Source organism: Oryzias melastigma, linkage group LG11 (assembly GCF_002922805.2).
Source record: "Oryzias melastigma strain HK-1 linkage group LG11, ASM292280v2, whole genome shotgun sequence".
NCBI lineage: Eukaryota > Metazoa > Chordata > Actinopteri > Beloniformes > Adrianichthyidae > Oryzias > Oryzias melastigma.
In genome coordinates, this window is record NC_050522.1 from 12,374,353 (window position 1) to 12,388,606 (window position 14,254).

At 36.4% G+C, this 14,254-nt stretch overlaps 1 protein-coding gene across 4 annotated transcripts in view; it reads left to right on the forward strand.

Moving 5' to 3' along the window:
- Window positions 1-821: 821 nt before the first annotated feature.
- The window catches only part of LOC112162638 (chloride channel protein 1), a 38,572-nt gene continuing 25,139 nt past the window's right edge, over window positions 822-14,254 (forward strand). Inside the window, exons 1-9 of one of the 4 annotated variants that reach the window (XM_024298492.2) lie at window positions 835-994; window positions 10,554-10,824; window positions 10,887-11,018; window positions 11,085-11,213; window positions 11,810-11,943; window positions 12,030-12,107; window positions 12,207-12,285; window positions 12,787-12,912; window positions 13,471-13,555. In XM_024298492.2, the coding sequence (XP_024154260.2) occupies window positions 944-994; window positions 10,554-10,824; window positions 10,887-11,018; window positions 11,085-11,213; window positions 11,810-11,943; window positions 12,030-12,107; window positions 12,207-12,285; window positions 12,787-12,912; window positions 13,471-13,555 (1,085 nt within the window). In that variant the 5' untranslated portion in view covers window positions 835-943. Of the gene's footprint in view, window positions 995-10,553; window positions 10,825-10,886; window positions 11,214-11,809; window positions 11,944-12,029; window positions 12,108-12,206; window positions 12,286-12,786; window positions 12,913-13,470; window positions 13,556-14,254 lie in introns of all 4 variants that reach the window. The other 3 variants (XR_004948625.1, XM_036214189.1, XM_036214188.1) reach the window with 3 other exon arrangements.

Genomic DNA, 14,254 nt, shown 5'->3' on the forward strand with positions numbered 1-14,254 from the left:
TCTGGTTGCCTGCCGCCTGCCTTGACCCTCGCCCTGACCCTGACAACTCTCGTCTCTTCTTTGATGCTCCCATGCTCGTGATTGACCTCTGTCTGTCTGACTCTGATTTAGCTCTGTAGACTTTCAGCTGTGCTTGGCTCTTGCCTTCTTGCCTGAACTAATAAACCTGCTGTAATTAGAGCCAGCAGTCTGTCCATCTGTGACAAACAGCAGGTTTATTTTACTTTACCATAAAAATGACCAAAAGCTTTCACAATGGACAATGGCAACAATAAAATGGATCACTCCATCATTACAGTCTGTGTGGAAACACTTTGAATTTTCCAAAGATTATACAATGTAGTATCATGTTCTGATTAATTTGCTATTTATTATTTTGATGTGGAGAAATAATAATGGGCTGAACTTTATGAAGCTATTATGTGAATGGATTTGCAGTTATTCTTGTATACTTGTTTGTTTTTGCACATTTAATTTACACTTCATCATATTATAAGAAATACAAGGAATACAAAGTTCACCTCTACAGTTCGGTGTCGATTTTTTTGGCTAAAGATGTCCTGGATCTATTATAGGTCAATGAATTGGATCGTTCTAAAAGATCCAATGGGACTATGAATCAAATCGATGTCAAAATAAATTGTTAAAACCCTACTAGTTAGTTTTCTACGTCAAGCTTTGTCTAAAATGTGAAGCTGTGTGTTTTCTGTCATGCTGGTGTACCTGACTGCTCCATGTCATTGCACCAAGCTGGGGTTACTGTAACTGAGCTAGTTTAAACAGAATGTCAGAATGTGTGTGTGCATGCATTGGAGTGTGTGTGTTGGATGTTGGTCCTGTGCCTTTGTGCGTATGTGTGTGCGCGTGTAAGGGAGCGCTCCTGGTAATCCTGAGACACCCGGTGAGCGGCAGTGTTTATTTTTGGGTCAGTGACAGTGTGTCAATGGCCGCAGATGCATCGGACAGGAAGGCTCTGAGATACAAGCAGACCCTGGTCAGTGTCCTTCTTGTTTCTTCAGCTTTCTCCATGTTTAACGTCCTCAAAAAGCTGCATGCCGAGCCTCGTCTGCCACATTCACATCTTTGCTTGCAAGTCTGTTGTGGTTTTGATTAACTTCTCATCCACCTGAACCGGGAACTGTCACTTTCACAGATGTATTAATTCAAAAAGTGTCTAACAGAATCCTGTCTGCGTCAGGTTTGTGCTCACCTTTTACCTAATGTGTAACATCGGGGTCATACACAGTCCGGCAACAGGTGCTGAGATACCGAGGACTTCCTTTACCCCTGAACTTGGCATGCACGTGTACAATTTGCACACACTCGTGCACATAACACTTTTCGACAGCGTCTCACACGTTCCCACTCTCACTGTCAACACCTTTTTAAAAATCTCTTCTGACTCTTTTCATGAGCTCTGCTTCACTTTTTTGTGTAGAGAAAGGTTTGTAGCTCTCTACGTTCATATTTGTGTGTTCTTTAGACAAGAAACCCGATCGTGCTCCTGCAGCAGATTCTGTCCTCACCAGTGATGTATGTGAAGACAAAGTTATATGAGAAGGCCTCCACATCTGGAGCCTCTGCTTTATGGGCGCACAAAACTATTTTGAATGAACTCGTGAGGGTCACCAGCGCATGTGCTCAACTCTGTTTTTGTTTGCAGCTTTGTGTCTTTCATCAAAATGAAGGTTAACATCAGAAAAATGTACATTTAAATAAAAATGGAGGCCACGGCAGACATTAGTCCTGTTAAAACATTTATTATTGGGTTAGTTTTGTTGGCCAAACCAAAGTTACTCTGATGGAAACTTGAGCTTTAATTTGTAGCTGTTTGAGTCCACCAACACATATGGCGAGGAAAAAAAAAACACTCAATTACTGATTCAGTATATATTTTTCCTTTCAAACATCTCCAGCTATGCTAAACTGAGCCAAAAAAGTGACTCAAATATCAGTAATTTAGGAAGTATCCAGATCGCTTATCTTGAAAAAGAAAAAACTTAATATAGCATACAGCAGAACGAGTGTGATGGTAAATTGTAAGTTTAGACATTTATTGTTTTCAAATGTATAACTGAAGGTGGATGATTTGTTTTAAACAGCTGAATGAAGGCAGTTTTTATCACACATTAACACCATTTAAACAATGTTCATGATCACAACCAGGTGATCCCAGTTTAAACAGATCAGGAGTCCTGATGTTTTCAGAGCGACGCTGAGATTGCTGCTTCTCTCCTGACTAGGGGTGTGTACTGGCAAGACTCTGGCGATACAATACTTATCATGATACACGGGCCATGATACAATTCAGGATGCATGTGTCATGATACACGTGTCAAGATACATGTTTCATGATATGTATTGTGATACACGTGTCATGATATGTATTGTGATACACGTGTCATGATATGTATCGTGATACACTTGTCATGATACGTATCGCGATGCACGTGTCATGACACGTACCGCAGTACACGTGTCATGACACGTATCGCAGTACACGTGTCATGATACTTATCGCAATGCACGTGTCATTATACTTATCGCGATGCACGTGTCATGATACTTATCGTGATGCACGTGTCATGATACTTATCGCGATGCACGTGTCATGATACTTATCGCGATACACGTGTCATGATACTTATCGCGATACACGTGTCATGATACTTATCGCGATACACGTGTCATGATACTTATCGAGATACACGTGTCATGATACTTATCGCGATACACGTGTCATGATACGTATGTGATACACGTGTCATGATACTTATCCCGATACACGTGTCATGATACGTATTGTGATACACGTGTCATGATACTTATCGCGATACACGTGTCATGATACTTATCGCGATACATGTGTCATGATACTTATCGTGATACACGTGTCATGATACGTATTGTGATACACGTGTCATGATACTTATCGCAATACACGTGTCATGATACGTATCGTGATACACGTGTCATGACACTTATCGCAATACACGTGTCATGATACGTATCGCGATACATGTGTCATGATACTTATCGCGATACACGTGTCATGATACGTATCGTGATACACGTGTCATAATATGTATCGTGATACACGTGTCATGATTCTTATCGTGATACACGTGTCATAATACGTATCGTGATACATGACATGTATTGTGATACATGTGTCATGATGCAATACTTTTTACAATATATATCACAAGACAGTACCAGAGACAATGTTTCATATTTTTACAACATTATTTACTTATTTAAAATATTTTTCATTAAAAAATTTTTCACAAAAACTTAATAAAAACTTTATTTAAATATTTATTTACCTGTCACATGAATAAAATTGTGAAAAATTTGTTTTAGTGATCAGAACATTAAGCACTGGAACTGCTTCTCATATACAAGTTGCTTTTAAAAAAGCAAAATTATGATGTTTTTTTTAAGTAATTTTTGGAAATATTTTTTCAACACTCAACTTTATCTATTTTTCATGACTAAACATTTTTTTTAGCATAGAAAAATCCCACAAGAATTTAATGTGTCTTAACCAGTAATGTTTTAAATGTATGCTTGAGAAAATAAAGTGCTATATTTCTAACACGGCTAAATGAAGCCAAACTGGTACCTTTAAAATGGTTCAGGTGGTTGAACAAATGCTTTCCAGAAATATTTCAGTGTGGTTAAATATCTTCTTAGTGGATACAAGTTTCACCAAATGAAGTATTCCGATATTTCACTGAATCTATATTTTCTTAAAACTATACTCTTGATGTCACAGCCAGCCTCTTCAACCACCTTTGTTCTGTTTTATGATCAAGCTTTTTATCAGTTTACAAGCCCTTTCATTTCTCATTTTCGCCTGTTACTTCATTTTCACTTTGCAAACATTTGCATTTCACCTTCACTTATTCTCTTGCTACTTTCACCTCCCAGAAGTCCTTCTTTCTCACATTGAAGATGAAAAACTCTCTAATGAATCATTTCATGCGATAACGTATCACTCCGTTGTCATTTCATTATTACTCTAAACATTTAACCATTCATCTCCTGGCTTGTTTGTTTTTGGGTAGCTTTTTTTCTGGACCCTAACTATATGACCTTTAATGAAGGTGCAATAAAATAGTAAAAATATATTTTGATGCTTCAGTTACTTCAATGTTGTGCCATTTAACAATTTATAGAATTTGTTGATCATTTGAGATTTTCTATCATCAAAAGCAAATGGTTTTTCTGTTTTTCTCTGTTTTATAAGCCTTTAATCAAGTCTAAAGTGGACTTTTAAAACCATTCCTTTAAAAGATGTTCTGTTGAGACATATAGTATGTGTGTTGGGTTCATGATTTCACTTTACTCATTTTTGGGATAATTTAGTTGAATCTTTGCATTGGTTGAAATGCATTTCTCTTTAAAATCCTTGGATGTTTCTGATGTAAAGCTGCACGGGCCCCGTGTCATTGCTATGCTGGAGTGTGAAGGCCGATGCTCGGGGAGACTGACAGAGTTATTGACGGCGCAGAGTGTCAAGTCACCTCCGAGTGTGCTTTCTGCAGGCTCTGCAGGCCGCGGTAACACCTCTGTTTACGCTGCGTCGCACGATAGCGGGATATAAACAGAGATCTGCGCCGCTTTTTCACCTTTTATGTAATTATGATCACCTCCCCCCCAAACTTCTCTCTACCACAAAGACTTGGCAGCCACGCGGGGAATGTATGGAGCTAAAGCCTTCTCTATTTTAAAAGACCTTTGTGTGCATACATCAAATGACAGCCTGGAGTGACGTGCGCAGACATTCATTCTTACACATGTTGGACAGTAAAGCGGCACGTGGAGATCTGAAGGTCTTTTATTCATTTCAGTGTTCTTGGAAGGCAAATCTGATCCCAGTTTATTCTCTTTTATGTATCGTTCGTGATACATTTTAATAATGTAACTTTATAAGCATTTCATTGTACATTTCAATCTAATTTTATCCTATTATGTAGCATGTATGTTTTTATCCTCTGTCATAGCACTTAGGGTCTGAATGGACAATTTAAGTGCTTTAAAGTATGTTCTTAATATTATTATCATTAAACATAAAATGAACGTGGATTTATTTGAATAAATTTTTTTTTTTTAAGTCCATATAATGTAAATATTCTTAGTTGTTCAGGCTAAAAAGCTTGTTTAAAATAAAATCATAATTTAACTTTTATATTGTAGGGGTAAAAAAGTCAAATATGGTTGCCATGGTAACTCACAACTTTACCACTATGCATAATTTTTAGGCTTTGACAAAATAAATGGTTGCTCACCACATTTTCATCTTAAATTAAAGTATGACCTCACTAAAATTGTATGAATGTTGTGTAAAATAACAAAAAAAAATATTAATGATTGCTTTAATGCAACAAGTAAACAATTTTGATTTAAAAAAACTATAGACCAATTTTCTTATAAATGATCCAAACAACAGTGTCTCATGCCCAAAAAGTATAATAATGCATAGTTTTATATGTCAAAGTTCCTTTTTTTTCCCACTTAAAACACTAGTTGTAATTATTGTTTTCAAATGAACCATTTTTTTAAATAAAAGTTCTATAAATCATGAATCAAATTCTGTAAATCCAAATTAAATTAGAATCTTGTAATGCCATCCAGTTCTGGTTAGGACTCAGAAATTCATATTTGATAAACAATGTAAGGCATTAATAATTTATTGGTTGCTCTGTAGACTCATGATCATGATTTTCAATAAAAATGCTTTTTTTATTAAACGCTTTGCTCTCATTTTGTCGCCTCAGCAGCAGGCCTTCAACCAATGTAAGTCACACACGAACAGTAACATGTTCCTCACATTTGGCCAATTTTAGCAAAGTTATCTTGTGTCAAAATGTGACATGATGGCAAACAAATCAAACTTACTAGAACCTCAATACAACAATATGGAAAGGGCAAATGCACATTATGGTTACTATGGAAAATTCAAATTTGCTTTAGAGTAAAAGCATATTCATGAACCCCAGACATGGAAAAAAAAAAAACCTGGTTGCTATGGACTCATTATCACCATAGCAGCTATGAGATGGATTCAAATATTTGGCTAAATCAAAGTTTTTTAGCCTGCAGTTGTTTTGTCCCCAACATAAAAAACCGTCTTTGATTAAATTGAAACTTTGCATAATGTCATTCCTACGGAGCCTCAAAATATTCATAAATAAATAAATAAATAAATAAATGTGACTTTGTGCAATTAAACAATCAATTGCATATTTAATAACAATATAAACAGATCATGAAATTGTGAGAAACCTGCAAACAAATATTAAATTTGCCATATTATTGTTAAATAGGCTGTATTGCATTATTATTATTGATTATTTTATAACAGAATTTAAGATATTTACTTTCATTATGATTAATAATATAATTGTATAATTATATTCATTTTTTTCATAATTTCATTACATTTTTGTATAATTATGAGATATTTATTGGTTGATGTTGTTGTCATATTTTTTTTTAATTTGGAATATTATGGAGCTCCATACACCAAACTTTTCTAATCAATATCTAATCAACAAAACCTCCAGACATTACTTAATAGCAACAATTATTGTATTAATAAACATTTGTTTTAGGGTTTTGCAAACCCAATGATGCAACCCAGTGAAGTCAAATGAACAAGAAATAAAAGATCAGCTGCTGTGATGTGCAGACTCACTGACTGGCACAGAAAAGATCACTGTTTTCTCATTGTTGGTTAAAGGCAAAGACAAACTTATACATTTTTGATGACTAAGCCCCATAGAAAGCAAAAGAAGAACACAAATATTATTTTAATGTAAAATAAATGATGTTAACATTCAAATTTCACTTCATTACATATAAAATTAACACAAAAATATTTTTAAATAGTAATGATGGGATTGTATCATGTTTCAGTCATTCATATTTTTTTTTAATTTATCTCAAATCCAACAGGAAATAAAGCAACTCTTTTTATTTTAATTTTTTGAAACACATTCATCAATTTTCCTCTTGGAAAGATTATTTATTTTATTTTTGATATGACATGTGAAAGAGACCATATTGTTGTTGTTTTTTTTTTTTTTTTTACCACGAAAAACTTTACAGACTTTTTATGCTACAATTTTGTTAATGTATGAGAAAATGAAAAATGTTTTTTTTTTTAAATCTCCACTTTTCCTGGATTTAAATAGTAATTTAAAAAAGTTCCAGCGAAAGTTTGAACTAATTGACATAATAATATTGTTTGGAAGATAATTATAAAAAAACAGATATTTTGTAGTTTAATAAACTTTTAAACTATAATTAGGTATTGATGGACCAAACTGCGACCAAAACAACGCCGTCCAAAAGAAGGCGAGACACAGAAACACGACGAAGCTCTGAAAGGTACCCCGATGGTGAGGGAAGTCTGATGAGGAATATTGGATCACACGGCTGCTAAGTTTAGAGTCGAGTAGAGTTTCAGCCGTACGCGGAGTGTGAGAGGAAGAAAGGATCAGGAGTAAGCTGCAATGAAGGGCAAGAGTGGATGAGTCCAAGAGAGTAGCACAGATTAGAGTTTCACCGGTTCAAAAGACAAACAGGAAGAAGGTGAGCCAGGGGGACACGTGGAGATCGCTGAATCTGCAGCCTGTATTCTGATGAATTATGAAACAGAGGAAAGCAGAGAGCACAGAAAAATCAAAATAATCAAAAATACATGTTTACAATTTGAGTACTCCATTGCCTTTGGGATGTAATATATACAACGAATGAGCTCTTCCGCTGAATTTACAGGCTTAATGTTTTCAAGAGGGTGATAACAGGTTTACAGCATGTCTTTGTGTTGTATCAATGCTTAGACATTTTTGAAACTACAGATTAAAGTAGTTTAATAAAAAAAAGTTTGAACCAGTTCAGTTCTCCAAGCAACCACTAGGTGGCTAGTTTCAGAAGCAAGTCAGTCAACATTCTCCCCAAAGTAAATGTATTTCTCTGAGGTGATTTCACTCAGTTGTATATAGAGAACTGGATGGAGTGACTCCTCCCCCTCAATTTCCAAATCAGAAGTACCTACTGGTTTCGAGACGGCAAAATCCCATAGACTTCTATTCAGAAAAAAACTGCTATTACTCCATCATTATATTGTCAAAATAACTATTGGTGTTTTTTATTTTTATTTTTTTTGTAGTGCAAGTAATTCAAGTTATAAACTGGCCAATTAGATGAATAATTAAAAATATGTGGTGTCTGCTGGGCCCCCATGTCCAACGTTTTAAACATTTTGCTCCAACATGGCAGAGTTCATATTGAGGCAAAATGTCAAATTAATTGTCTAAATTTGGTTGGTTTGCCATTTTGAGAGACATAACACTCACTCGGTCCAGTTCTCATATATAGTCATTGGTTTCACTACAACCATTGACTTCCCTTTATGTCCATAATTTGTGATGATTCCTAAATATTATTTGGCTTGGTAAAATAGTGAACAGCAGGGCTTAAGGAAATGACCACCACATCCCAAAAGTAGACTGAGGGTGGTGACAGTGGATGCAGTTGTTAATGGTGGATTCATCTGCAGGAAGCAGCTATTTGAAATTCTTACATTCCTGGAGGGATAAGCATGAAATGAATGCTAAAATGACTGCAGACTATCAGCAACCTGAACCATTGATGCCAGGGAGAATGGATTCATGGTCCAACCTTCTGTCTTTAACTTGAGCAAATATTACCCTTAGTTTGTAGTTCTGAGCTTCAGTGCTGGTACCATTGACTGTATATGAGAACTGGACTGAGCTGGTATGATGTCACCCATAAAAAAGTGGCTTACAACCAAATTAAGTCAACTCAATCACTGTTTTTTATGCCATGTTGGAGACAGACGACGTCAGTTCACAGTGGTTGGTCCAAGTCGGTCTGAGACATTGTTTCTATGGCAACCACTCTCTCCAATAAGGAGTGAGGTTATTTTAAGTCCACACCCCTACCACTTGAAATCAGGCTACATTAAATTTATTCTGTCTTCTTGGAGCCAGCAGGTACTTCCTGTTTGGATCTTGAGGGGGAGGAGTCACTCAGTCCAGTTCTTATATACAGTAAATGGTTGGTTTTCTGCTTCAAGGGTTGACACATTGGTCATTCAGAGATTTTGTTGTTGTTGTTGTTAATATCTTTAACTAGTTTTTTAAAATCCAAAAAACTTTTCTGAAACTGTCTTATGCCTAAAGTTTAGTCATAGACATAAGTCAGCTAACATAGGTAAACAACAACAAACTCAGTGATAAATCTCTCATAGCTGTGAGCAACCTGCTGTTTATGCCGACCGACTTCCTGCCAAGCCAAAGCAGCTGCGCCTTTCATTGTTTCTCAGTCTGGAGCTGTGCAGCTGCAGTGCATGGGACATTTCTGCTGCTCATGTTTCACTCTGCACCGACTGGCATCTCTGCACACGAGCAGAGCATCCTGACCCAAGCATCCGTGTGTGTGTTTGTCTGCGGGAGGCTGTCCCAAACCATTAATCCTTCAACCTGCCTGTCCGCAAACCTGCTAAATCAGAAGCTGCTTCCTGGAGTGCTTTTGTCCACGCCGCCGTTTCCATGCCAAGAAGGGGCATGAGCCACAAGCAAATGGTTTTGAGAGGGTAGAAGCGTCAGTGCGCTTTGTTTGAATTTGCTTGTTTCATTTTGGTTAAAAAAAAACATTTATTGCACTTTTGAAAACAATGTTTTTTCTTTATATTATTGTATATTTTTTACCTAGAGATTTTGAAATCCTCCAAAATTATTAAAATTACATGAATCCATATAAAAATATGCTTTTGATTTTCTAAGGAGAAACAAAAAACATGCAAAACAAGAACAAACATACTAATTTTTTATTGAAATAAAACATTTGATTCATCCATAAAACTTTTTAGTAAATATTCTGTCAATAGATACAAAAGAGTTGGAAAGTTAACATGTCTAAATGATTTTGTCAAGATTTATTTGCTCCACAATTTATTACCACTTTTTGACCCTAAAACCATTAAATATAAAACATCAGAGCAACAGTCAAACATGGTGGAAGTGGTATGATAGTGTGGGGCTGATTTGTAGCTTAAGTAATTCGCTGATATATTTGATGGTGCCAGGAGTTCTGTTTTTTATGAAAAATATTGGAGAAAAATTTTCTCACAACTGTCATAAAACAAGCCGGAAAAACTTTTTTTTTGTCGGAAATTGAACAATTCTGGGTAAACAACATTCCATTATAGACATAAAGATTTTATTGCTGTTGTTGACAAGAAAAGGCTTAAATGTGTACATTTTTAAACATTGTATAAGGGATTTATTGAGCTTTGTTCCTAAAGTTGAACTAAATTAAAATTCAAAGACTTTAGTGTTACATTTGCTTATCTTAAAAAAGTATTTGCTAACGATCACTTAAGTGATATAAATACTTTTTGAGTGCATTTTCTCTAACCCAGAACAGAAGGTCTATTGATGTCCATCTTCAGATGAAATGATGAACATCTTTTTGTTTCGAGACGATCATGGATCCGTTTGGTGATTGGCCTACAGCTCTATGGGGAGTACCAGGAGCACCACGGAACCTCGGGCAGGCGGGAGGCCACCAGGCTGCTGACAGAGAGACAGATCAAGAAACACGGCAGACATGACCACAGGAAGACACGCCACGGCCATCACGGCCGCGGACATCAGCATGGCTACCACAGCAGGCAGCGGGCTAAACATAAGGCCAACATGGACAACGAGAACGTGGATGACCAGCCGCCTGCAGAAGACTTCATCTTCTCCCTGAAGAAGAAGCGCTCCTACTCCAAATGCAGAGGTGAGTCCTGATGCTGTCTCTCTTCCTTTTCTGTGAACGGCTCTGATGTTTGGTTTGGGCAGACTGCATAGCCCGGGTGCAGCGGTTCCTTGTCACAAGGCTGGGAGAGGACTGGATCTTCCTGGTTCTGCTCGGGATCACGATGGCGCTGGTCAGCTGGACGATGGACTACGCCAGTGCGAAGAGCCTACAAGGTAAAACGATTCATTTTGATCTCAGTACATCTCTATTTCTTCACTATTTTTCTAAATTCTCTTCAGCTTATAAATGGATCCACGGGGAGCTGAGAGGGAACATCCCTCTGCAGTACCTGGCCTGGGTGGCTTATCCGTTGATATTTGTCCTGTTCGCCTCCCTTTTTTGTCACCTGGTTTCTCCCCAAGCTATCGGTCAGTACGAGCTACTTCCTTCTTTATCCAGGCATACTTTCAATCAATCCAATCTCCAGGCCATTAGGGAGTGCTGCAATCATTTCTCTGCAACTGAGTGAGATTACATTAACTGGCAGAGGGCATTTTCTTCTAGTGGAGAGGAACAATAGGCCAAAACCATCACACTACCACCACCGTGCTTGACTGTAGCTCTGATGTTCTTTAATAAGATGCTCGAGTCTAGATGTAACGAGACACAAATGTTCTTCTTTTGTCTCAATATTCCGCAGACTATTTGTCCAAAGATTTATTTTATTTTTGTACACATTTTAAATTCATGGAAGTTCCCAAACATTCACGTTTATTTATTTTTACTTATTTTATTTGAACTCCCAACCAGACAATTAGTAATAAAATGCTCAGACTTAATATTATTGTGTCATGTTTCTCAATTTTCACCAAATCAGTCATGTAAATGTAGAAAATGATTCACTCAAACAGTGTAAAAAGCCAAGTGTTTGTTCAAAGACAGCGGCTGAAATAATGAGTGCCAGATTTCGGTGGATTGAACTGCTCTATTTTATCTCATGTCCCTGCTTCACCTTCTGGTGAAGGTTCTGGTATTCCAGAGCTGAAGACCATCCTGAGAGGGGTGGTGCTTAAGGAATATCTGACCCTCAAGGCCTTTATTGCGAAAGTCATCGGTCTGACTGCCGCTCTGGGCAGCGGCATGCCTGTAGGAAAGGAGGTGATAAGAGTTCTTTTTTGTTCTTCTTCTTTAATAAAGCTTCTCTTGTTTTTTTTTATGAAATGTTTGCGGTTCTTCTGTCTCAGGGTCCGTTTGTCCACATCGCCAGCATCTGTGCAGCTGTTCTCAGCCGCTTCATGTCCTTCTTTTCAGGAGTTTATCAGGTGAGCTGACGTTAAAATTCACTTAAATTCCATCTAGTCTTTAGTTAACCCCTGACTGACCTCTTTAATTCACCCCCTCCTCTCTCTTTGGATCAGTAGAACCCGTACTGTTACACAGACATCCTGACGGTGGGCTGTGCTGTGGGGGTGGGCTGCTGCTTCGGTACTCCACTGGGAGGTAAACAAGGCGTCCTCTCTGATTCCTGTTTGATGAAATCCATGTAAGCTCAGGGTGTCGGTGCAGTTCCTCAGATGGCCATTGGAGGGCGCCTCACAAACTTAAATTGACTTCTGACAAAAAGAAAAAAAAATTAGAAAGATTAAAGTATTTTTTAAAGGATTTGGTTAAATAAAGTGATGAAAAAATAGAAAATGGATCAAAAGTTCTACATTGTTCTGTGTCATAGTCCAAATTCCAGCAACAGCCAGTAGGGGGCATTATTTTTAATTTTTTTGCAGTGGAAGTTCCTGGGAGAAAAAAAAAATAATTATAAAGCAGTAAATAAAAAGTGCCTTTGCAGTAATTTTAGCTAAAGTTTTCATTAGAAATAATACTTTTTCAGTCATTTGAGGAATCTGCAGGTTTATTTTTCTTACATTGTATTTAACCAGAGTGAATGACAACATATTGTCTTTTTTGAGGCCACTTTTTAATTTTTTTTTTAATCTGTATTTGCAGGCGTACTCTTCAGTATTGAGGTAACATCCACATACTTTGCAGTGAGGAACTACTGGAGAGGATACTTTGCTGCTACGTTCAGCGCCTTCATCTTCAGAGTGCTGTCTGTATTCAACAAGGATGCAGGTACAGATTGTTGTTTTATTTTGTTTAAAAAAATTGCAAGTGAAAATCAACCACTCACCTTAAAATGTAACAGAAAAATAAAAAAATAAAAGGTTTAGCTTCAGAAAGTATAAAATAATATTTGAATCAGATCATATAAGGAAAATAACTGCATGAACTGTATTGACCTCTTGTTTTCTGTGAGCTTGATTTAAAATTATATATTTAGTGTTCCTTCAGCTATTACTCAAAGATGATCTGCATTGTTTTTAGATGATTGATCGATAAAGTGAAAGAGTGCAGAAAGTTTTATATATATATATTATTCTTATTAGCAAAAAACTGATATGAAAACATCCACTAGGTGGCACCCTTATTCCAGTTTTCAAAAGTATGAACATCTCTCCGGAAATCTAATGATTGATGGTAACATTTTTGTGCAAAAAAAAAAAAAGAAAAAAAAGAAAAAGCTTGATGAAGAATAATTGGTAGCTATAAAAGTTAATTTGATTGGACATCTTCTTTATTTTTAATAGACGGTTTTCTTCACCTTTCGGTGGTCTCTTCTTTGTTCGGCAGTCACCATCACAGCTCTGTTCAGGACCAATTTTCGTATGGATTTCCCCTTTGACCTGCAGGAGCTTCCAGCGTTTGCCATTATTGGGTGAGCTATTGATGAACTGAAGCCATTTTTCACAGAGAAAACTGCCTTCAGTAAATGTCTAATGATGAGTTTAGCAGAACTCCAGCAGGTGCTTAAAAAATTCAATTTAGACATTTTCTTCTATTGACTTTTTAAGTATTCAAAGTGATTTATTGTAAATAAATTAGTTTCTGTTATCCAAAGCATTTTTTCAATATATTTTTATGCCTGAAGAAATAAGTCAACAGTGAAGAACACGTTTTTTTTCATGTTTTTCCTTCAACAAGTTTTTTTCTTTCTTTGCATATTTGTCAAATATTATTAAGTAGTTTTATTTCAAAATATATTTTGAGTAAAGAATTGAGTCTATGATTAAAGGGGGACAAATATAACCTTATTAACTCTTTATTTTTTAAAGTGCAATTGGATTTTCTTTGCTGGAGTCTGATTTGATCACTGTCAAACTCAGAAATGTGAGACAAAATATGGATCCAGGAGAGCAAAAAACAAGGAAAAGAACTGCAGGTCACTATTTATGACTTTGCTAAAGTTAGAGATCCTGATCTAAAAAGAATAGAGATACTTTTGGATGGAATAAATCCACAAGAGTGTTGAAGGAAATGAGGAAAATCCCCTCAAAAACATGTCTCATATTTGACAAAAACATCTTTAACTTCCTCAAGACTTTCGGACAAAGAAATAGTGAGCAAAACCAGGAAG